Raw genomic sequence first — 24528 nt, 5'->3', positions numbered from 1 at the left:
AAAGTAAGCTTCATCGCACAAGAAATGTTGTCAAAGAAAGGATATTGGCTTTAGAAAGAGATCTCAGTCAAAAACAGTGTCAAAAGGAGAAAACTGAACACATGTATCAAGAGGAACAAGGCAAAGTGGATAAAGACGTTGGAAAGCAGGAGTCCTTACAGGAGAGGCTATCTCACCTCCACAGTGAAAATATGCTGCTTCACCAGCAACTGGACCAGGCTCACAGCAAAGCTGACAGGGAAGAAAAGACAGCAATTCACATCCAAGATCAGATTCAGGATAAAATAAATATATTTAAAGATGAAAGTGTAAATCAAATTCTTAACCTGAAGGAAAATATTAATGAGTTAATCAACGAATGGCATCATTTTAAAGAAAAAATGCATCGGTATGAAAATGATAATATAGAAAGAGATGTAAGTATCCAGACAAATAAATATTTTTGAGGTTTCCTAAGAGAAATTTCAAAGTAACACTTGATGATGGCTAAATGTTGAATCTAGTTGAATATTAAAAACATATAGATTATAAATATGTTTGCTCTATCACCTTAAAATCAGACATTGTATCCAACAAATGAACATTGGACCTAAGAGGTTTTTTCTTCCCCTGAGTACTTATTACTCTTATATTTCAAAAATATATTTTATTGATTTTTTACTGAAAAGAAGGGAGATGGATAGAGTTAGAAACTTCGATGGGAGAGAAACATCGATCAGCTGCCTCCTGCACACATCCCACTGGGGATGTGCCCATAACCAAGGTACAAGTCCTTGACCGGATTCGAACCTGGGACCCTTCAGTCCGCATGCCGATGCTCTATACACTGAGCCAAACCGGTCAGGGAATTACCCTTATTTTTAATATAATTTATTTAATTATAAGTTTAGAATTCATTTTCAATAATGGCTGCACATTTTCTGATAATGTAACCACAAGTTCTGAGGGAGCAGGCTCTGTCCCTCATGGTTCACTGCTACCATATCCCCAGTGTCTACTACTCGAAAGGTGTGCAATGCATATGTGTGGGAACAAAGTATAACCCTGTAGTGACTTCACTGCTAAGAATCTGCTATTCCAGAGGCAATCTAGACTTGCCTGTAAAAAGATTTTCCTACAGATGGAAATTTTGAAAGCTACAGAAAATACGACCATCTGCCATAGAACACATTATCTTTGAAAAGGGTGTGGGTTTTTCATTCTTAATATAAGCTCAAATATAAGAAACGGTCTCTGATAAATTCTCCTTGAGGTATTCCTTCCACAAAAACTCTTGGGCCCTGGGAAGTTAATTTGAAATCCGTCAACAGTCTGATTTGCTTTAGCACCCTGTGTGGCAGTATTCCCAGGGTGTTCCTTAGTTCTGGCTACGGCTCTGGAAAAACAGAGCCCAACCAGTACCTCCAGGCCCCAGAGGGCACTGAGCTGGTACTGAGAACAGCTGGGAGCTCTCACTCCCTGGATGTATTCTGGCTCCGTTTGGGTCCTCTTTCTTTCTTTTTCTTTTTTGTTTGTTAATCTTCATCAGAGGATATTTTTTCCCATTGCTTTTTAGAGAGAGTAGAAGGCAGGGAGAATGGGGGGGGGGGGCAGAGAAAGAAAGAGAGAGAGAGAGAGAGAGAGAGAGAGAGAGAGAGAGAGAAACATTGATGTGAGAGAGACACATTGATTGGTTGCTTCCCACATGTGCAGCAACTGGGGCCAGGAATTGAACCGGCAATCCATGTACATGCCCTTGACTGGGAATCAAACTCGTGACCCTTTGGTGTGTGGGCAGACACTAACACTGAGCCAACGGCCAGGGATGTGTGCTCTTCCTGAATTCTATTTCTATTCTTTTTTACATTGCTATTGCTTCCCTCCCTTTAAGCTTCTTCCTCTGGACTTGACTCCTCCTTGGCTCCCTATAGATTCCCCTTCCTAAAGCTGGTTTTGGTCCTTGGCTTCCCATCATCCACCCACCTCATCACTAATGATCCCTACCTAGAACTATGCCAGACTTCCTGAATGCTCAGCTCTACTTACTGTCTTCATGACTAAGCATAAAGTAATCAGCACCTGAGTGTCCTTCCCACCACACTGCATCTCTCAGCCTTTGACAAGCACAAGCATGTCCCAGAGGCTCCTTTATCTCTCTATCTGATCAGTGTTCTCCAAAGGTCTCTGTCATCAAGTTCCTTCCTCTCTATTTCCATCACCAGCATCTTGTCCCAGTTTCTGGTCATGTCACACCTGAACACCACCAGTTGCTCAGGGTAGGCAAACCATGAGCTGTGGGCCAAATCCAACCATCCTCCCGGAACCCCAGACCTCAGGCTGCTACAGCGCCTGCTTCCTGCTAACCCCTGGTGAGCCTCTGATCTGGGTACAGGGCTCCATGGTGAGATTTGTAAAGTAGGAATTTCCAATGTGCCTCGCAGACCTCCAACAGCGAGGTCTGGTGAGGCAGTTAGGGATGCGGGAGGGGGAGGCTCATAGATAAGTGATGCATGCTGCTGCCATCAGCTCACCCTCCTCCTCATGCTGCTGTGTTCACCTGGTGCCTGAGTCCCCTGGCCGGCCCTGACCACAGCCCAGAAGCTCTGCAGCATTCGGCTCTGGCCACTGCAGGGAGCAGACAGCCCTGGCAGCGGGGAGGCTGTGCCTGAGAGGTGTTTTGTTTTGAGTAAAGACAGTGAATTGCCCATGAATCTTTAAGAGGTTAAGTTATAGAATGTTAACAGATATAGATTGATATTAATAAGTTAGTTTTATACTGACATCATAATAATTTTAATGTTTCTGTCCCCACATTTTAATACCGTTAGAAACCAAGGAAATGGAAATGCTCTACCTAAACTGAGTATTTTGAAATTTAGATTCAATTAAGTTCAGATTTCCCAGATGAACTGAAGTTTAGATGCTGTATCTCATAGTACCTGTCCTCAATAGAATCTGATACATTTCAGTTGGTATAAGGTATTTTTATTCATGCCAATTTGAATTAAATTTCAAAATATTTCAGACTAAAATAATATATTCATATGATCTCTCAACCCTTTTAAAGGCATCTACTTAAATCATCATTTGAGACAAATGTGATGAGTTTTAGCAACTCTACTTGATTTAATCTTTCCACTACAAGTTCCAGTTTTCTTTGAATATTTTTACAAATAATTTGCTCATATTTCTCATTTCAAGGCCTAATTACTATCATTTGGAGATAAGTTTGCCCAACACAGAGAGAATTGTAGCTCTCTGTCATTTACTCATTTGGCATTGGATCTCCATTTCAGACGAGGGAGGAGTGGCAGGGTTTATGTGTAGCAGGGAGGCAGGTGAAGGCCTGGTTAGCTAGGGCCTTGAAGGCCATTGGAATGACTTCAGGTTTCTTCTAAGATAGGAACCTATTGGAGGATTTGAGCAGGGGATTGAATTTGTGACGTTAATTAAAGACTCTAGTGGAAAATAAATAAAAAGAGAAAATGTTCCACAATATTGAATTTACTTCCACTTGACCCACCTACATGCTCTGTTCTCTTTGAGACATCAGTAGATGTAAAGCTTTGAGATTCATTCTTGCAGGGGTGGGGCCAGAGAATGGGGCTGAGTCAGCTGTCTAAATAACCTACTACTGATTAGGCAGAAGCATTACATTTTCTGTGTCTTTAACCTGATAAAGCAAAAGCAAACAGGAGTATGTCCATATGAGGAAAAGAAGGTGAATTGATGTAGGTGGTGATATTTTTCCAGTTACATATTATAACTAGAGGCTCAATGCATGAAATTCGTGCAAGAGTAGGCCTTCCTTCCCTGGCTGCCACCACCAGCTTCCCTCCGGCACCTGGGACCCAGGCTTCCCTCCCTCCAGCTGCAGGCAGGCACCTGGGACCTGGGTTTTCCTGGCAGCCTCGGCTTCATCCTGTAGGACATCCAGTCTAATTAGCATATTACACTTTTACCATGGTAGATAATAATATATGACTCTAACAAAGTACATCCAGGGTGGGGCAAAAAGTAGGTTTATAGTTGTTTGTAGAGAGAATAATACAATAATTAGTCAATAACAATATAAGAATAAACTCTGTGTTTCCCATACTCACAAATGTAAACCTTTTGCCCAATTCTTTATGTGAAGTTATACAGTATATTATTAACATAATTTTATAATAATGTGATTTATAAGTCAGTAACAGAAATGTCTCACTAGGCCACTGTAAGACAACTTCAAGAAGAACTGGCGGTTGTGAGACCACTTCAACAAAAAATATCTATGATAGAGGCTTCACTGGAGGTTAAATCGCATCATCCTGTGCTTTCACAAGATAAGACACATGACTTAAAGAAAGAACTAGATCAAAGCAGAAGTCAAGTATGTATGAAATTTAACCTGTCATCAGTTAATCTATAGCTGGTTAAATAATATAGAGTGTTTTAGGATACTACTTTTCATGGACAACTTTCTTTTGTATTTTCATTGTGATTAATTTATTATAATATTATCTTTATAGTTAACTTATTTCTTAAACACTAGCTATTATTCTGTCATTTGTATTTTATGTTTTTTTCTTATCATATGTACCCTTAGGAAAGTTGACAATTATGCATCATTCTTCATAAAAGTCAGGAGGGTTTTTTTTCTTACTAAATAATAGATTTAGTGACATCTCCATTATCATGATGAGGCAGCCAGACAAAATCAGAGGATAATGCGTAATGGAAAGTTCTTTTCTTCACTTTGGTGAATGGATATTCAATAGATTTCAGAATAATTTGTACGGGAAGATCATTTTACAAACCAGTTGAAATAGGCATATCCTTCATTTTCTCTCACTTGGAAATATTATGAAAGCATGGAAATGTTCAGATCATTGTAATATGTACATCCACCACCAACAATTAAGGAAATTAAATCTAGATCCACTAATAGATATATTTTTAAAAACTGTACTGATATAATTCACACATTGTACAATTTGCCTATTTAAATTATACAATTCAATATTTTAAACATATTCAAAGAGTTGTGCATCTATCACTGCAGTCAATTACAGAATATTTTTATCACTCCAAAAGCAAACTCCATACCACTTAGCAGTCACTACCAGCTCCTCATCGTGCCCTGCACCAGGCAAAAACCAGTCTCATTTCTGTCTTTATCGATTAGCCTATTCTGGATGTTTCATATACATGCAACCACACAAATTAAAGTCCTTTGTGACTGGCTTCTTTCACTTAATGTCATATATTGAAGGATTGTCCACATCATGGCACATGACAATATTTTATTTATTTATTTTTATTGCCAAACAATACTTCATCGTGTGGCTCTTCCACTTATTAATCCATAAATTGATGGAACTTTGTATTGTTTTCACTTTTTGGCTTTTAGTAAATCAACTATGAGCACTATTGTACAAATCATTTTGTGAATATAAGTTTTTTCTTTTCTTACCATTGGATTTTTATCCTCTGAGATAACTGGGCTGATTTCAACATCTATCAGCCTTTACCCAAGCTGTCCATTCTGTCTTTTCAGTTTCTGTCCCTCATGTTTAATCCTATATCTATTCGGACCTGGCTCCTAATCTCCCTTCCATGAAGCGTTCTCTGTTCCAACTCTCATTGACCTCATTCATTTCAGCACTTGTCATCTCGGCTCTGCAGAATACTTTAGCCCTTAATTTCCCATTGTCTTAATTTTCTTCACAAGAGATAATCTTGTCTTTCTGTGTATTAATTTGTCTGTGGGGCATATTATTTGATACTAGAGGCCTGGTGCACAAAATTCATGAAAGAGTAGTCCTTCCTTCCCTGGACGCTGGCACCAGCTTCCCTCCATCACCTGGGACCCGGGCTTCCTTCCTCCAGCCACCAGAAGGCACCTGGGACCTGGGCTAGCTTCCCTCCGGCCACCAGCAGGCACCTGGGACCTGGACTTCCCTCCAGCCCCAGATTTATCCAGAAGGACGTCCAGAATGATGTCTGCAAGGACATCCAGTCTAATTAGCATATTAACCTTTTATTCTTATAGATAAGGGTACCTATCTTTGTATAAATTGAACATATGTGAGCTTAGCTATTGTTAGGATACAATTAAAAACTTTATATCACTGACAGTCTTGGAATTCAAACCCAGATATTTGATCAACACAATGTTGAGGTACAGAATTCAAATTGGCAAGAAGAAGATAACTCTAGATTTCCCAAGCCTTCAAACAATATAGTTGAGTATACATGTGAAAAGAACTTCAGAAGATTTTTATAGGTCAGGTCTCTATGAAATAAGAAATTATTATTGAAGATGGTGGCATAGGTAAACACCTAAACTGCAGCCTTGCACAACAATTTCAAAAATACAACTAAAAGACAAAACGGACATCATCCAGATCCATAGGAAAGCTGGCTGTCTGGAAATCCTATAACTAGAAGGAAAGAGAAAACCATGAGGAAAATCAGAGGAGCTGTAAAAGACTGAGGTATGGAGACACGGGCGTGCAGCGTGCGCGTATGAAGAGGATGGAGCTGGAGAGGATGGGCGGCTGAGTGACTGGCTGGCGTTCTCTAGCAGGAAGGAGATAAAAGCTCCAGACTGCGCTGAACCCCAGCTCTGACTGCACTGAACCCCAGTACTGGGTGAGACCCTGGGGACCCAGGCTCATACTGGGGAATCTGGGCTGTAAGGCGGAAACTCAGGGGAGTGGCGAAAGGCAGAGCTCCAGGGTGCGCACGTGAATGCGTGCAGAGGACGGACTGTTGAGTGTGCCACAGGATTGCTCTAGCGGGAAGGAGACAAAAGCTCCGGACTGCGCTGAACCCCAGTTCCAACTGCACTGAACCCCAGTTCCGGGCGAAAATCTGGGAATCCAGATTCATTGGGGAGAGACTAGACTGTTTGGCAGCGGGTGAAATTCGAGGGCGCCTTTCTCTCAGAGGTGCTTGCAGCGAGTACCCAGAAACACTGAGACCCAGGAACCTCATAGGGCGGGGCAAACGGAAAGCCAAGGCTGTAGGCTCCACCCTGAAGCTCCACCCCATGCAAGCTGAGCACAGAGGCTTTTACAATTTTGCAAGTCTAGTCGAATAAGGCTGTCTCCCGGCATAGACACAGCTGATCCTACAAAGCTACCCTACCAACTCGGGGAAGCAGCGAAAATGGGGAGACAAAGAAACAGATCACAAACCAAAGAAATGGAGGAAAACAAATGACTAGACATAGAGTTCAAAACCACAGTTATAAGGTTTTTCAAGAATTTCCTAGAAAAGGCCGATTTATTCAATGAGACCCTCGAGGATATGCGAGAGACCCTCGAGGATATGAAAAGGACCAACTAGAAATTAAACATACACTGACTGAAATAAAAAATATTATACAGACACCCAACAGCATACTAGAGGAACACAAGAATCAAGTCAAAGATTTAAAATACAAAGAAGCAAAAATCACTCAACTGGAAAAGCTAAAAGAAAAAAGAATCCAAAAATTTGAAGATAGTGTAAGAAGCCTCTGGGACAACTTCAAGCATACCAACATCAGAATTATGGGGGTGCCAGAAGAAGAGAGAGAGCAAGATACTGAAAACCTATTTGAAGAAATAATGACTGAAAATTTCCCCCACCTGGTGAAAGAAATAGTTCAGGAAGCACACAGAACCCCAAACAAAAGGAATCCAAAGAGGACCACACCAAGACACATCATGATTAAAATGCCAAGAACAAAAGACAAAGAGAGACTATTAAAAGCAGCAAGAGAAAAACAGTTAGTTACCTACAAGGGAGCACCCATACGACTGTCAGCTGATTTCTCAACAGAAACTATGCAAGCCAAATGAGAGTGACAAGAAATATACAAAGTGATGAATAGCAAGAACCTACAACCTGGAGTACCCTACCCAGCAAAGCTATCATTCAGAATTGAAGGTCAGACTAAGAGCTTCACAGATAAGAAAAAGCTAAAGCAGTTCATCACCACCAAATCAGTATTATATGAAATGCTGAAAGGTATTCTGTAAGAAGAGGAAGAAGAAGAAAAAGGTAAAGATAAAAATTATGAACAACAAGTACATATCTATCAACAAGTGAATCTAAAAATCAAGTGAATAAAAATCTGATGAACAGAATAAACTGGTGAATATAATAGAATCAGGGGCATATAAAGGGAATGGACTGACAATTCTCAGGGGGAAAGAGGTGTGGGGAGTGCGGAAATAGACTGGACAAAAATCGTACACATATGGATGAGGACAGTGGGGGGGGGTAAGGGCAGAGGGTGGGGTGGGAACCAGGTGGAGGGGAGCTATGGGGGGAAAAAAAGAGGAACAATTGTAATACCTGAACAATAAAGATGTAATAAATAAACAAATAAATAAATAAGGGCAAATAATTGATAATCTGACACTTGCAAAAAACATTTGCATTATAAGAGAAAAACAAGACAGAGAATGCTGGTCAACATCTTAAGGGTGAAGGTGCCCCCAAACTCAGAACATAGAAGTAGTACACTCAAACTAACACCAATTAGAATCAACACAAAATGGACAGGATTCGATATCTACTAGGGCGATCCATGTCACTCATGGTTTATGAGTGTGTGGTTGAGGACATTGTTTATGAGGAGCAAGAAGGGAGAAAGAAAAGTACAGATGACCTCAGTAAAGAGGTCAAGGCCAGAAATGTTGATTAGGGAATCTGGTTTGAAGTGTTGAGATTTAAGGATCTCTGAGAGAATTTTAAGAAAGGAATAGACTGCTTTCTGGAAGTCTCGTTCTATTTGGCTTGGTAGTTCCATTTGTTCATTAAATTCCACATATGAGTGAAATCATATGGGACTTATCTGCTTGTGATGGTGTTGGTGTTGGGGGTGGTGTAGGGATGGAACAAAAAAGAGAAAAAATTAGAGAGGACTCATTGACATGGACAACAGTGTGGTGATTTCCAGGTGTGTGAGGGGGTTGGGTGGAGATGGAAGAGGCCATAGAGGGGATACATCGTGATGGAAAGGAAATAAAAAAGAAGTGAGGTAGAAAAGAAATGAAGAATAAAAAAATAAAATTGTGAACCTGGGCGATGAACCTATGGAGGGCCAATATAATATTCTATCTTCTTTTTTTTGTTTTGTTAGAAATGTTCTATCCCAAAAGGTGAAAAAAACACACCCTATTGTCTTAGGTGCCCACTGTCTCTATCCGCTGCTGGACCTGAGCTCCCCTAATTTATTCTTCAGAGTATTCCTCTTCTGCGTATGTCTGGGACTTGATCCTATCAGCTTTCTGTCTTTTAGGGATTCTTAGTTTGAGGCTGTTATCTTTCTGAAATTCCTCATAATTTCTATTGTATTGATTATACACTTATTTGTTTATGCTAAATACATAATCTCTAGCCCTTACCTTTAGCTTAAATATTCAAAACAAAGGTCATTAAATTATAAAACCAGGTATTGAGTTCCTTAAACTTGTTGCATCTCCCTTCAAGCTCAATATAGTTCTAGTCCATGGCATGCAACAGGGTGAAGAAAAATAAACATGCTACCACTTCCTTCCCCCAAAACTAAGCAAAAATAAAAATAAGTAAATAGAAAAGGAATAGACAAAGTGGAAGACTGTACATCATGGTTACTGTTTAGAAATGAACTGCGGTTGCAGGACCAGAGGAGAGTGTGTATGTGGTCATTGTTATTTTATTTTATATATATATAGTATATTTTATTACAGAGAGAAAAAAGGAGGGAGGGAGGGGGAGAAAGAGAGAGAAACAGAGAGAGAGAGAGAGAGAGAGAGAGAGAGAGAGAGAGAGAGAGAGAAACATCAATGATTCATTGATAGGCTGTCTCCTACATGCCCCCTATTGGGGATTGAGCCTGCAACCAAGGAATGTGCCTTTGACCTGAATCAAACCCTGGACCCTTCAGTCTGCAGGCTGATGCTCTGTCCTCTGACCCAAACCAGCTAGGGCTGAAATCTCAAAAATTTAAAGCCAGTTTGTTTCCTATGGAGAAACACTGTGGTATAACATAAGCAAGCTTGAAGTAAGCGAGAGGAGAAATTGTACTTAAATGGTGCCAAAAGGCATTGCAGTTGTTTTGCCACTGAGCTTTAAAATGATTTCATAATCCTCTCTGTTTCCTCACTGAGGAAAGGAAAGCTTAGTCCTAACCTTGGAGTGCTTCTCTGTGGCTCTTGGCTGTTCCCTCTGGACTTTGCTCTGTCCTTTTCATAAGAAATGGCCTGTGCTTGCAGCTCTTTTTGCAGCCTGCTTCCTCTCTGTGGAACAACTAAGGCCCACAGGTTCTTTTGATTGTGTACTGTCCGGGTCTCCCTTAAAGAGGCCGAGCTAGCAGGCAGGGTTTCTCCTACTACCATTCTCTTAGAAGCTTTGAGTGTCCAGTTACTTTTATTGGGGTTCATGGCATTAGAAAAGCCACCTCACAACTTGTTTTCAGGTAAGCTCTTCACCTTGGGCTTCCTGGAGGTGTTGTAGGACAGTGCCTTTAAAAAGCTTACGTTCCGAAAATCCTTGAGGCACCACGTAAATGCTTCTGAGGTCTTAAGGGTTTTATAAGTCTTGGTTTCATCCTTAGACCATGGTTTCCTGGACACCTTGGATCTGATGTTAGCCCAGAAGCCATTTCTTTATTTAACATTATTTGACAATTGGACATGTGGGAGAAGGTATAAACAGGAAATGGATCTTTGAAACCCATAAATCTGGGTTCTTTTTATTTAACTGTCCTTCTTCAGCTGATCTTTCTCTTTGATTTCACTTTCCGCTGCTTCCTAGCGAGAATCTCTGTCATCCTCGTTTCACTGTCACTGTGTTCACTTTGCCAGAAGCCCGTGCTGTCAGTCTCCTCAGGGGCCATCAGGCTCCACTCATCCTTTCTTGGAGGCCCTTTTGGCTTTCATTCTCACACTTCTCCACATTATGTCGGGTTCCCCCTGCCTCCTGTTTAAAGGGCCTCCCACACGTATGTGTGTTTCTTTTTAGTGTCAGCACCCTGTTTTTAATGTCAGTATCTGTGCCAGTTACTTATTGCTGCTTAATAACCACCTCCAAACCTCGTGTCTTAGAGCAGCATTTACTTGTTCACAAATCTGCAGTGAGGCCAGCTCATTTCTTTCCCACTGATCACCAGCCGGGATGACCTGAAGCTGGGAAGTGGAATCATCCAAAGGCTTGTTCGTTCACGGGTTTGTCAGGTGCAGCGGGCTTTTGGCTGGGACGTTCGCTAGGGCAGCTCAGCTGGACACCTGTATGAGGACTGACCACGTGGCCTGGGCTGCTTTGTTCTTCACAACATTGTGGCTGGGTTCCCAGGGTGAGCTTTCCTGGGGAGAGGGTCAGATGGCACCAGACATAGCAGGCACACAGCAGTCACCATATCCTAGTCACCAGAACCCAGTTAGCCCTCAGACCAGCTCCTATTTCATGGACAAGTGCCAAACAATCTGGAGACGTGCTTCAAAAACTCGGCATTCCTCACCTTGTCTTACCAAATAACCATTGTATCTGAAGGAAAGTAGTTCTTCCCAAGTCATGATCACTGACATTCAGGCAAGTTTGTTGTTGATGATGATGATGTTGTTTTTGTTTAGTATGTTCTCTTATTTTATGGGAAGTAACAGAGAATTTCAAGATAGCACTTTTGGATTAAGCCACCATACCCATTATTTTTTTATTCTAAAAAATGTAGGGCTCATCTCGCTAAACTTTTACAGTGAGAGATGTAATGCAGGGAATCATTTCTTTTTGGAATGCAATTCAAATTAGCATCAAACCTTTGTAGTTCAGTAAAAGATGTATGGCATTAGAGTCTATATTTAAAGATTCATTAATTAGTTTCATTTTGAAAGTCTTACTTTTGGAGGCGCTTGTTGACTAAGTCCTGAATACCTCAATATGATATCCCTAAGACATTTTTTTTTAAAGATTATGAAGTATTAAGATGGGAGAAGAGGTAAGAGTCTTTCTACCAGGAGCAATGTGTAGTCATTTTGTGGAAGAAAGACATGAAAAAGTCATAGAAAAAAGAGTCTAAAATCAAGTGCAGAAGAGATATTGTGTGGCAAAGATGACAACAGTAAATATATTTTTATGACGCCTGGTTGTTTTTACTTTGGTCTTGATTCTGAGCAATTTAAGGTTTCACATTCTAAGACCCTACCAGAGTATAGGAAACATTTTATTGCAACTGAATTCATTTCAAAATTTCATACTGGTGTCCACACTTTCATAACCAAACTATATATTTTTTTATTCATGCAGAATGATGAGCTTATAGCAAAACTGCAACCTTCTTCTTCAAAATGTATACGTCTGGATAAAGAAAAGGCACCTCAACAGGAGTTATCAGTGGAAGCACTTCTAAAGAGACGTGAAGAACTAAAGGATAGAGTAAAGAAGGCGAAACAAGAAGCAATAAACCTCAGAACACATATGGAAACGAATATGGTAGAATCCTGTGAAATAGAAGAGTATAAAAAGAAGACTGAAGAAAGAGCAAGAAGGGATATAGCAGACACAATAGAAAAAGTCAATTCACTTTTAAAGGTTAATTTATTGATTTAATGTGCTTTAATTCATTTCACTGCAAATTACTTTTTGGATAAATACAGTATTTTTGCCTTTCCTCTACTTCCTTTAATAGCAATTTATTTTGTAGATTTCTGGAAGGAACGTGGCGTTTGTTTTTCCTTTTCAGTATTTTAGATTCCAACATTATCACTAACTTTATCTTTCCAAATGATTTTTAGTAGAGGATCATTTTAGTTTTAAGACTAGTTGATGTAAAATAAGACTATTAGGAAGAAAAGGTAAAAACCGTGATTTTAAAATTGTACCATACACTTGAATTAAGTTACATTTTTAACTTTTAATATCTTATACCAATTCTATTATTCTTTGAATTATCAGATTATAGGAGTACTAACAGAAGAATGATTAACTTTATAATTCAGAATTAATTCAGTAGACATTGATGATAAATATAATAAATTTCAGCTTTTTGACATTTAAAGCTGATCTCTGAGTTGATGACTCAAAACCAAAGAAAACAAATATAAGTGTTCAGGCTATACTTACTTTAAGAATTTATACTTTTTATTTGCTGTAGGCTCAAAGAGCATCTCAAGAAATGTCAGAGCAGATGATAAATAATCACCCTTCAACGATGAGTCATTGGGAACGCAGAAATAAGCAGGTGGAATCAGAAATCTCTAAAGCGAAAACTTCTCAAGATGATATCAAAAGAGAATTGGAAAAGTATGTGCAACTCCGCCAAGAAGAATTGGAAGGCATAAAGTTACTGGAAAATAAGCTAACTGAGTAAGTCAAATGCAGAATCAGAGAAAATAAAATTAACTCATTAATTCGCCTCTAAACTTTAAGCATAGTTACTATTGGGCCAGGTTCATAGATTAATAGTTCGTGAAAGCCAACTAAATCTTAGAGCTGTGGAAAGTGATGTTACTAAATACACTTACCTTTCAAATGTTCCTTCAAGACAGTTTCATCTCTCCCCCTTTTTTGCTTTTACATGCCTTTATTCTCCCCCCCTACCCCCCTGCGCCTTAATATTTTCATGTAGTTAACTGGGTCTACTACTAGTCTTTAAGCTGAGTGTCTTGAAGCTCTAAAATTTAGACAGTGATATTATTATAAAATTGCTCATCAGAAGTCCCCTAAATAGAAATACTTAATATAACAACTTAAACACAAAGGGTTAAATTACTCCAACACATTCTGGTACTTGGTATATTTACTTTCTTGATTGTGATCTTTGTTATTATCAATAGGCTAGAGGCCTGGTGCATGAAATTCATGCACAGATAGGATCCCTAGGCCTGCCTGGTGATCAGGTCTGATCGGAGCCTTCTGGCTACTGGCCAGGGCCTCCCTTCGTTCCGCACCACTCCCTGGTGGTCAGCGCACATCATAGTGAGTGATCAAACTCCCAGTCTCTCAGTCGAACTCCTGAGGGGACACATTGCATATTAGTATCCTATATATACTATATATACAAAATCGCACGAGACCCAGGCCTGCCGCACCTGCGGGACCCAGACCCGCCATGCCAGTGGGACCCCAGACCCTCTGTGCATGAGTAGCCCGCCGCCTCCATGCTGCATGAGTCACAGGCCCCACAGCCGCAGGCCCCACCTTTGTGCCAAGAGGCTCACAAGCTGGGGGGTGGGGGTGGGGAGGGGGAAGAGGGACTGAGAGGTGCTCCATGCACTTCCTGGTGACCATTTGTTTGGTTGTACTCGCATTCCGGTGTTATGGCCTCGGGCCTTTTATAATATAGATAGATGGCCTCTGGAGCTGTTTTTGTTCATTTGATCACCAGGCAGGTTATCTTGTTCTCCCTTAGAGGCTGTTGCTCTAAATTATGCCTTGGTGTCAAATGATTAATACCTCCAAGGTAATGAGTTTATTGCACAAGGTGGTGAAGGCAAATGCTGGCCAAATTCTTTGAGGGATTTTTTTTTTTAAATCTCTAAAGTGGCTACTAAATATGTCCAAGGACATCTTCAAGGATCTTGTAAGTACAGCCCTTCCAGAGGCAGCAAGTATCCTACCTAATAATAGACAATCATGCAAATTGACCATACCTCCGACACACCCACAAGCCATGCCCACCAGCCACGCCCACCATCCAATCAGAGTTAGCATGCAAATTAACCCAAACCAAGATGGCTACAGCCACAGAGAACAAGGTTTCCTACGTAACAGAGGAAGCCAAGCTTTCTGCCTGCCCTTGCCAGGCCTAAGCCTCCACTAAAGCTACAAAGTTTCAATTATAGAAGGTAAACAAATTCAAACAAATGGCGGCAGAATGGAGCTTGAGAGAGCAGGCCAGGGTTGCCAGCAACAACAGGGGAAGCAAAGCTTTCCACACACCCTGGCAGGGCCCACCTGCTTAAGGCAACAAAGTTTCAATTATAACCCCAACACAAATGGCTGCCGGCCTCCTTGGAGGGAGCTCCAGGCTTGGCTCTGCTCCAGGCACAGGGTTTGAATTGTAGAAGGAAAATAAATTCCAGATACCAGGGCCTCCGCTTGGGTTTCCAGGGAGCGTGGCCGGCCTGCAAACCACCACAGGCCCCTCTCTCAGGCCGCCCCATACCCCAAGGGAACCCCCACCAGATCCGGGAAACCCTTCAGGGCAAACCAGCTGGCTCCCACCCCTGTACCAGGCCTCTATCCTATCTAATAAAAGAGTACTATGCAGATTGATCATCACTGCAACACACAATATAGCTGCCCCCATGTGGTCAAAGATCCTGCCCCCATGTGGACACAAGATGGCCACCACAAGATGGCCAGCAGGAGAGGGCAGTTGGGAGGCACCCAGCCTGCAAGGGAGGGCAGTTGAGAAGGACCAGGCCTGCAAGGGAGGGCAGTTGGAGGTGATCAACCCTGCAGGAGAGGGCAGTTAGGGGTGACCAGGCTGGCAGAGGAGGGAAGCTGGGGGCAAACAGGCTGGCAGCAGAGTGGTTAGAGGGTGATCAGGCTGGCAGGCAGAAGCGGTTAGGGGCAATCAGGAAGGCAGGCAGGCAAGCAGTTGGGAGCCAGCAGTCCTGGATTGTGAGAGGGATGTCCTATATTGGAGAGGGTACAGGCTGGGCTGAGGAACAACCCCCCTCCGTGCACGAATTTTGTGCACCGGGCCTCTAGTTACCTGATAAGCCGTCTGTATCACTGACAGCCTCCCTACTTTGGATTAAGTATTTAGCTGGGACCCCCTCCCCCTCTTCCTGGAAACATAAGTACTTTTTTAGAAAAATTAAGAACCTATACTTGAATAGAGTAGATCGGCTCTGACACATTTTCATTGCTAAAATGATATTTAATGGGCAATTCCATTTACTATCCTGGCTACTTTAAAAAATTATAAGTCACTTTAAGGAAAAAGAAAATACTAAGCATTTGTTGTTTACAGTTTTCCCAGGACTACGAAGAGGCTATCAGAGGTCGGCAACAAACTTTTCGTAGAGAAACAGCTGAATGCAGTATTGCTCAGCAAGAGAACTTCTACACCAGGAGATAACTTGGGGATTCCTACCTCAAGGCCATGCACTTCAACTTACCGCAGGGTTAGTTATATTATCTTTTTTCCCCTTGGGTTTCAGATTTCTGATATAATCCTTGTCTTTCATCTGGTGAAATTCTGAGCTGCTCAATTGACTAGTACACACTTAATTATTGTGCTAATATAGAAAGAAGATAGAAGTTTTATAATCATTTTTAAGTCCCTGGAGCTCTCATTTTTAAGAGATGCCTATCATTAACTTTACTTAATCAATGTGACTAAAGTGACACATTTTAAACTTCTTAAAAAGCTGCATTTCAGTTTGCTTATATATAGTAATTGTCTATATATAAGCAATACAATTGTATAATATTGTCTAATAACCAGTGGTTATGATTTAATGGTGTTTTATGGTCTTTTTCAGGCCAATAAAGGTAGCACAGGCCTTTGCTAAATGAGACTTCAACCTATTTTTTTCAGTGTGCTTCATCATAACACAACATAGAAGAGCAAAGCTAAGAATTTCTAGAGAGCCTTTTGGCCAAATAAGGTCTCAGTTTTCACAAATTTGTGAAACTGGTCTACCAGTACAAAAAAAAAATCAAATAGTTTTGTGAATTGTTAGGCGAAACTATGATGCAGACTTGAAATGTTCTCACCAGAAAATGTCTCATTTTCCAAAATTAAGAAGAAAGAGTATGTAAATGCAGAAGCAATGCAAGGGAAGATATTTGAGGAAATTTTTTTTTTGTTTGCTATTTTGGGAGGAATGAACTGCTTACTTTTACAATTTCTATATAAATGGAAAAAATAGTTGATTCTAAACTTAACATTGTAGTTTCAAAGTATACGTAGTTTCCTTATCGGGCATTGGTTCACCAAATCATGCTAGACTCTGTAAGAGAGAGTATGAAGCACCAATCTATCAAGATATAGAGATAGGTCACCAAAATTTCTTTTTAAAAAAATATATTTTATTGATTTTTTACAGAGAGGAAGAGAGAGGGATAGAAAGTTATAAATATTAATGAGAGAGAAACATTGATCAGCTGCCTCCTGCACACTCCCTACTGGGTATGTGCCCACAACCAAGGTACATGCCCTTGACCGGAATCGAAACTGGGACCCTTGAGTCCGCAGGCCAACGCTCGATTCACTGAGTCAAACTGGTTAGGGCACAAAATTTCTATAGCAACTGTTGTTTACAAAATTCTTAGACTTATTGAAAGAAGGTGCCTTGTAGAATCACTGGGGATGTAGTTATTGCCATTAGGAAAACAACTAATTCTATGAGAGATGGTAACATGTTGTCTAAAATAATAGAAAGGGGTGGGTTTTGGGATGGGACAGTACAAAACAACAGACTTCTAAAGATTTTTAAATTATGGTTTTAAAGAATAAATGTTACAAATACACCAATATTGAATTTGTTTATCAATCCCTTTATTTGTAAGGTTTAAACATTTTGGACTATTCTTACTGTGGTGTTCTGTCTTATTAAGCATTGTTTTTCTAACTTTAAGGACAATCCTTCCTATCTAATAAAGATGTAATATGCAAATTGACCATCACTTCAACACACAACATGGCCACACCCATATAGTCAAATTAAGCCACCCCCATGTGGACACAAGATGGCCAGCAGGGGAGGGCAGTTGTGGGCCATCACGCCAACAGGGGAGGGCAGTTGGGAGGGACCAGGTCTGCAGGGGATGACAGTTAGGGGCAACCAGGCCTGCAAAGGAGGGCAGTTGGGGGCAATTAAGCTGGCAGGTGAGGACAGTTAGGGGAGACCAGTCTGGCTAGGTAGGTCAGTTAGTGGTGACCAGGCCAGCAGAGGAGGGCAGTTGGGGGTGACCAGGCCTGCAGGAGAGGATAGTGAGGGCCAACCAGGCCAGCAGGGAGGGCAGGTAGGGGTGACCAGGTTGACAGGGGAGGGCAGTTTAGCGCAATTGGGCCAACAGGAAATAAGTTAGGCATTGATCCAGTTGGCAGGGGAGTGGTTAGGGGCTGATCAGGCTGGCAGGTAGAAGTGGTTTAGTGGCAGTCAGGCAGGCAGGCAGGTGAGCAGTTGGGAGCCAGCAGTCCTAGATTGTGAGAGGGATGTCCTTCGGGATCAGGCCTAAATGGGCAGTCGGACAACCCTCGAGGTGTCCCAGATTGGAGAGAGTGCAGGCTGGGCTGAGGGACACTCCCCCCCCCCCCATGCACGAATTTCATGCACTAGGCCTCTATTGATTTGCATAATAAAGTAGCACTCTAATCTGTGATTTCAGTCCTCTTCACATTGATGATATTTAGGTTTGTTGCCTTTGACATCATTACATGGAGGTGAGCCTTGCCCAATTGATTCCATTGTACTGATATAGTTTGCTACATATCTGTTTTGCTAAGTCTTACTGTTAGTTTTCTTCACATTCTAGTTTAATTCTGGATGTTTATCCAATGTATCAGAAGTGATTTCACAGTTTTATTTATGTTATTATGATAAATTACAAAAGTTAAAATTAGCTTGACATATCACTTGATTTTCTTGCACATAGAATTGTTTTCTTAGAACTGAAAACTTAAAAATTTATTCCTAACAATTTTATAACAGACAGAATTTATTTGATTTAAAAATTTTTTATATTCAACTGTTTTTCAGGATTTTTGTTCCTAACACAATGCATGTCACATAGTTCCTCATTGTTCTTTCAGTTTGTGTTAAATAGGGAGACTCAATTTTACATTGATTGATTTTTGGACTTTTGGTTCATTTCTAAGACTCATAAAATATTAGAACTTTAATAATTTCTTTAATTTTTTTCTATTTCTTAAATGTGTTAGCATTTGGTTAGCAACTCTTGGTATACAAATACATGGAAGCTAAAACAGTTCCTGTTCCTAAGACTTCAGCTTTGTACATGGCAGACAGAACATTGCATCTCAACACAATGTTGAGTCTCAGTGCTTCCTGATGAAGCACAGACCTCATGTTTACGTGAACAAGGCAGTGTCTTTCTACTCTGAATTTTACGTCTATTCACTCTCTCACAGTGGGTATGCTAGTTTTTCAGAAGGCAGGAACAGAGCTTAATAAACTCGTTTATCCCATCAATTATATGCTCTAGGTAATTCCTCATGTCTTCACTTTATTTTGTCCACTTAGACAATTGCCCTGTAGTCATATCTGTAAGTGTAGGGTAGTTATCTTTCTTGTTGGAGCTGGGCTGGGGTAGGTGGCAAATGACAGCCCTGTTTCCCTCTTGAGATTAGATCACAGGAGTCAGGCAGATGGAGATGGACTTACCAGCTTGCTTACTCACACATACTAAGGCATTGGAAAATGTGGTTTAGATGTGGGGTCACAGTTGGCTTCTGAACACTCATCCCAAATCAGGCAGTTTCACACCCAGTTGTGAGTGGAGGAAAGAAATAGCTGACACCTGTCCCTGGGCAGGCTGCTCCCTGCAGAGATGAGAGCAGACCCAAATTCATGTGACTGTGGGCAGACATGTCTTTTCAAACAAGTGTTTTGGAGCTAAGCAAGCATCCTCAGTTCCTTTTCTCAAGTGCACACAACAGGTACACCTCCCGTCCTCTCGTGAGGAAGGTAGAGGGAGTCTAAGGCCTCATGTGGAGACTGGAGGACAGAGAAGTGAAGGTGCTCCTATAATTTCTGATGGGGTTAAATCACAATGGAAATTAAGTTCATGTCTTGTGTACAGACCAACTAAGGATGAAAGAGGATGGGCAGAAGTATGCTAGACGGTAAAGAGAAATTTGTTTTGTGCTTTACTGGTAAATTTTGCTATACATAACCCCCAACACAGATAATTCATTTGTTGATTGATTTTGGTAAATCAAGTTTTATTTGGAGGGAATGGATAGTTCCTTTAAGGAAGAATTTCCTTAGTTTAACTAAAAAATTTCTCCTTCAAGTTTCTTATAGTGTGGCTAAATAATCTGTGCTTTATAAATTGAGTGTAAAGACTGCTACTAATAGGATTTATGTTATTAACTAGTGGCCTGATGCACAAAATTCGTTCACAGGGTGGGGTGGGGTGTCCCTCAGCTAGGCCTGCAACCTCTCCAATCTGGGAACCCTTGAAGGATGTCCTGCTTCCAGTTTACAGGGATCAGGCCTAAACCAACAGTCGGACATCCCTCTCGCAATCCGGGACTGCTGGCTCCTAATGCTGTCATGCAGTAAAGGCTTAGACACTCAACAGTGGGGATAGGGGGGAGGGGACCAGCCAGGCTGCAGCTCAGGAGAGGGACAAGCCACCCAACCCGGGATCGGTGCCAGTGCCAGCGCCTGTGCCTGCAGCCCGGGAGAGGGACAAGCCACCTGCCCCATGGTCCCAAGCACCTGCGCTTGCGGCACAGGCGAAGCACCCTCCCAGGGTCCCCTGTGGCTGCGGCCACCCCGGGTAAAGCTGGCCTGGGTCCTGGGTGCCCGCAGCCGGACAGAGGGAGTGAATTCTGTGCCCCAGGTGCCGGCGACCAGCCACAGGAGGGAATCCTGGGTGCCAGTTGTGGGGCGAGGCAGAGGCAGTTAAGGCCAGGCCGGCAGGGGAGTAGTTAGGGGCAATCAGGCAGGCAGGCAGAGGTGGTTAGGGGTGACAGGCAGGCAGGCAGGTGAGTGGTTAGGAGCCAGTGGACCTGGATTGTGAGAGGCAGTTGGACAAGGGGTCCCAGATTGGAGAGGGTGCCGGCCGGGCTGAGGGATCCCTGAATTTCGTGCACTGGGCCTCTAGTCTGAATATATTGAGACCAGAGTCACTTATCTCTTGTATGGGCTTTTCCATGATTTAGAATACAGACCCCATCATCTACCAGCATATCCATGACAGCCCGAGTCAGGCTGCATTTGGATCCCCAGCATTGCGAACAGGGTCATCGGGGGTCACCACAGGCTCCGGTTTCCTCGAAGACACCCCATCTTTCCCTGCGAAGGCCACTGCTCCAGGTACACCTCAGAGGGGTTCCCATTCCTTTGGCCTGGGCTATGCAGGACAGACCAGTGGGCTGGGACCTGGGGATCAGGAAGGAGTGGCATGAGGTACAGGAGAACTGAAGCACCACCAGGAGCAGACCCCTTACCCAGCAACACAGAACCCAGTGTGGCCCCTCAGCGCCTCCATGGGCCACCCCCCCCCCCCGCCTCCACAGCAGGGAAACGCAACTTCGGGGGGCTGGGGGCTAGCAGCACTTGGCCTGAAGGGGGCTGGAAAGCTCATTTTAAAGAAAAAACAATTTAAGTTAAAAAAAAAAAAACCTAAATTTTTATTAATAGCAGTTTTTCTTGGAATCACAAAGTAATACATTCAGTGTGAAATATGACCTGACTTGTTTAAACTTCTTTAAACCAATGATATCAAGGATTTTCTGAAGTTACGGTTATTCAATGGACCGATAATAATTGCATTTTTATCAGATTAATCTAAATAGCATTATATATACCTGTTCTCTATTATCTAAAATTAAAATGAGTCTGAATTAATTTTATTTATGTGATTACTTTTCTATTTGTGCAATCCCCAATGCTCCAGTCTCTAAAAGTAGTATTTAAAGGACACATTTCATAAGCTATACTGTATATCATTCCTCTAATATCGTCTCATTTAACTTAAATACTAAAAATAATATTTGATCTATTTCAGATGTCGCAGGATTATGGAAAAACCCTATCTAGAGAAATGAAAGATGGTATGTTGCCAAAGTTTATTAATAATTTTAGATATCATTGAATTTTTAAATAAACTGAGAATAGGAAATGACATCTGTTTCCATGTTTGGATAAAAATATACTTCATTAAGTATTTTCTTATCCATGTGAATGAAAAATGTGAAATATAAACAGTCATAAGGAAGAATATGTTTATTCCACATGTAATTATCATGTTCTAAAGCTCTTTAAAGATCTCAGAAGTCTACCAGTATGTATGTCTCTTCATTTCTGTCTATTCTCTTCCTTCCCTCTGCCATGGACTGTCGACATGCACACTGAAACCATGGTCAGAAAACTGGCTTCATCCACTTCTCATGTTTTTGCTAGTGCTATAAGGCCAAATAACCAGACTCGTTTAGTAATACTGAGTCAGGCAGTTACAGTTCATATAACTGTCAACTGAGGGGCAATATTCAAAATTCCAGTCATTGACTTTGGCATTCTTTTACCTTGCACCCTCATGAAAAACTCCAAATTCGTTTGCATGGAGTAAAAACACTGAAATCCACTCAGTTCTTGCCAAATAATGCAGCCTCATATTTGCTGCTCTGCCCCTTTGCTCTAGCAGCTAGCTAAACTAGACTATTTCTAGTTCCACAAATGGTCTTCCTCATTCTAGTCCTGGCATCTGCTTCATTTCTCTTTCTGGCATACTTTTCTTTATTCCGTCAGCATGAACTTACATATCACCACCACCAAAAAGCCAACAATATTGACACAAAACTGGGATGTCTCCTCTGTGCGCTCCAATAGTGCCTTGTGTTACATTGGTTGGTAATATCTATTGCTCTGAGTGGAAATTGCCTGTTCATTAGTTGTATTTTTTCAGTTTATAGTAAACTAGAGGCCCGATGCATGAAATTCATGCAAAGGTAGAGTCCCTAGGCCTGGCTGGCAATTAGGGCTGATGGGAGCCTTCCAGGTTCTGGACGGGCCTTCCTTCATTCCATGCTGCCCTCAGTGGTCAATGCATGTATAGAGAGTGATCAAACTCCTGCATATTAGCCATTTATATATACAGATGATTGTTCAGGGGTGGGCTGTGTCATCTTCATCTTGTAACTCCACTGCTTGTCATACTACCTTAGTGCACGGTGTTGAATAAATGAATGAAGGATGGGGAAAACCAGAAGCTCTGATACTTAGCCGTGATACCAATTAATACAGTGTGCAACCACTGAATTAATAATTAAGCTTCATGGTATTCTTGTGCTGTGTATCCAGTTATAGATGTCTTTATTCTTCTTAACACTCATACATAATTGTAGTTTAAAGAATAGAATTCTTTTTCTTTCCAGGTGCTGCTAAATTTAAAGCTGAATCCTATAGAGTTTGTCCTGAGGATCTGTAGGATCAGTCAGTCAGTCAAGTTCATGTCAAGATCTACAAGAATATAAAGAGATTTTGCTGGAAAATCACATGATCTGAAATGCTGGAAGCCAATTCCAGCATGCCAGGAGGGCTGAATCATCTGGGATGTCTGAAAGGCATTTCTCCAAACCTGAAAAGGATGATTGCTTGCTGCCAGACAACTTAGAGCATCTTAATCTACATGTTATTGCCTCCTCCTGGCCAAACACCTGAACAGCTGGAGGTAACTCCACCAATCTGACAATGGATTTGTGTATGAAACCCTGACCTTTGATGTGATATCTCCACTTTGCCTTAGGACAAATTGTGTTCATAAAAAGCCAGGGGTCCTGAGACAAGGAGAACTTAGTTCCTTTAGCTAAGTCTTCTCTGACTCCCTATAATGCCTATCAAAATTATGTTTCATCTCTGGACTCTTATTTAATTTATACACAGCCCCTTCTCCAGATTGCTGAACCCTTCTAGATGCCGGATCAAGACTACCGGCTTTACTGAAACATAAACAGCAAAAAATTATTTACTGGACTGTTTATATAGCATTTTGTTTTCCATTAGACTCATGACATGAACTTTTGATTAAAGAAAAAAATTTTGATCATATGTTTGATGAAAATTTATATTGTATTTGAAACTGGGGTATTTTGGGGGAATCTAACTAAGTTTTAAGCACATTTTGTACATGAAAGCCAGCACTATTGAATTATACATACTCAAATTGCCCAAATACCAACTGTTTAAACAATATCCAAACAAACAACTTGTCATTCATATTTTAACTAGAGGCCGGTGAATGAAAATTCCTACACTGGAGGGGGGGTCCTTCAGCCCGACCTACCCCCTCTCCCTCAGGGGTGGGAGGCGACCCAGTGATCAGGGAAAGGCGATGCCCCATCACACCTCTGCTGCTGCCACTGCTGGCAGCGCAAGCCTCGGCCGGCCCTGGTTACCTGAGCCTTGGGCGGCCCTGGGCAGCTGGGCAGCCGACATCCGAGACCACCATATTTTAATGATGCTCGTTGATAGATTTTTTTTACATATTCCAATTTTATCCCCATAGTTGGTCCTAAAGATTTAGACAGACACAATTTTGATAGTTGCTGCTATGGCTTCTAGTTAACTGTATTAAAAATGTTATAGTGCCATTGGACTTATGTAATTTTAAACACTGATTTAAAAATCTTTCCTCATGGGGGAAATAGTTTGCCTAAGGCTTTTCTACTTTTCCACTTATTGATTTTTTAGAAAGTCTTAAAATTACAAAAAAGTTCCAAGTTTCAGTACAAAGAACTCTCTTGCCCTGAACCATATGAGAGTAAATTGTTGACACTATGCCACCATGCCTTATTCCTTTAGAACATTCCACTTGCCTACCATACCACCTTCACAGTCAGAAAATTCACACTAATACCTTCTATAATTTCATCCTCACATTCTT

At 41.4% G+C, this 24528-nt stretch overlaps 1 protein-coding gene across 1 annotated transcript; it reads left to right on the top strand.

Annotated features, from left to right (window-relative positions):
- Positions 1–154: 154 nt before the first annotated feature.
- LOC129151285 (ankyrin repeat domain-containing protein 26-like) lies at positions 155–23979 on the top strand. Its single transcript, XM_054725612.1, has 8 exons — positions 155–416; positions 4190–4351; positions 12241–12525; positions 13088–13299; positions 15917–16070; positions 20807–20960; positions 21655–21700; positions 23021–23979. The coding sequence occupies exons 1-7, from the start codon at positions 192–194 to the stop codon at positions 21684–21686; spliced, it is 1224 nt and encodes a 407-aa protein (XP_054581587.1). The 5' UTR covers positions 155–191; the 3' UTR covers positions 21687–21700; positions 23021–23979.
- Positions 23980–24528: the final 549 nt, after the last annotated feature.

Source organism: Eptesicus fuscus, chromosome 2 (assembly GCF_027574615.1).
Source record: "Eptesicus fuscus isolate TK198812 chromosome 2, DD_ASM_mEF_20220401, whole genome shotgun sequence".
NCBI classification, from domain to species: domain Eukaryota; kingdom Metazoa; phylum Chordata; class Mammalia; order Chiroptera; family Vespertilionidae; genus Eptesicus; species Eptesicus fuscus.
This window is presented reverse-complemented; position numbering and strand designations above follow the sequence as displayed.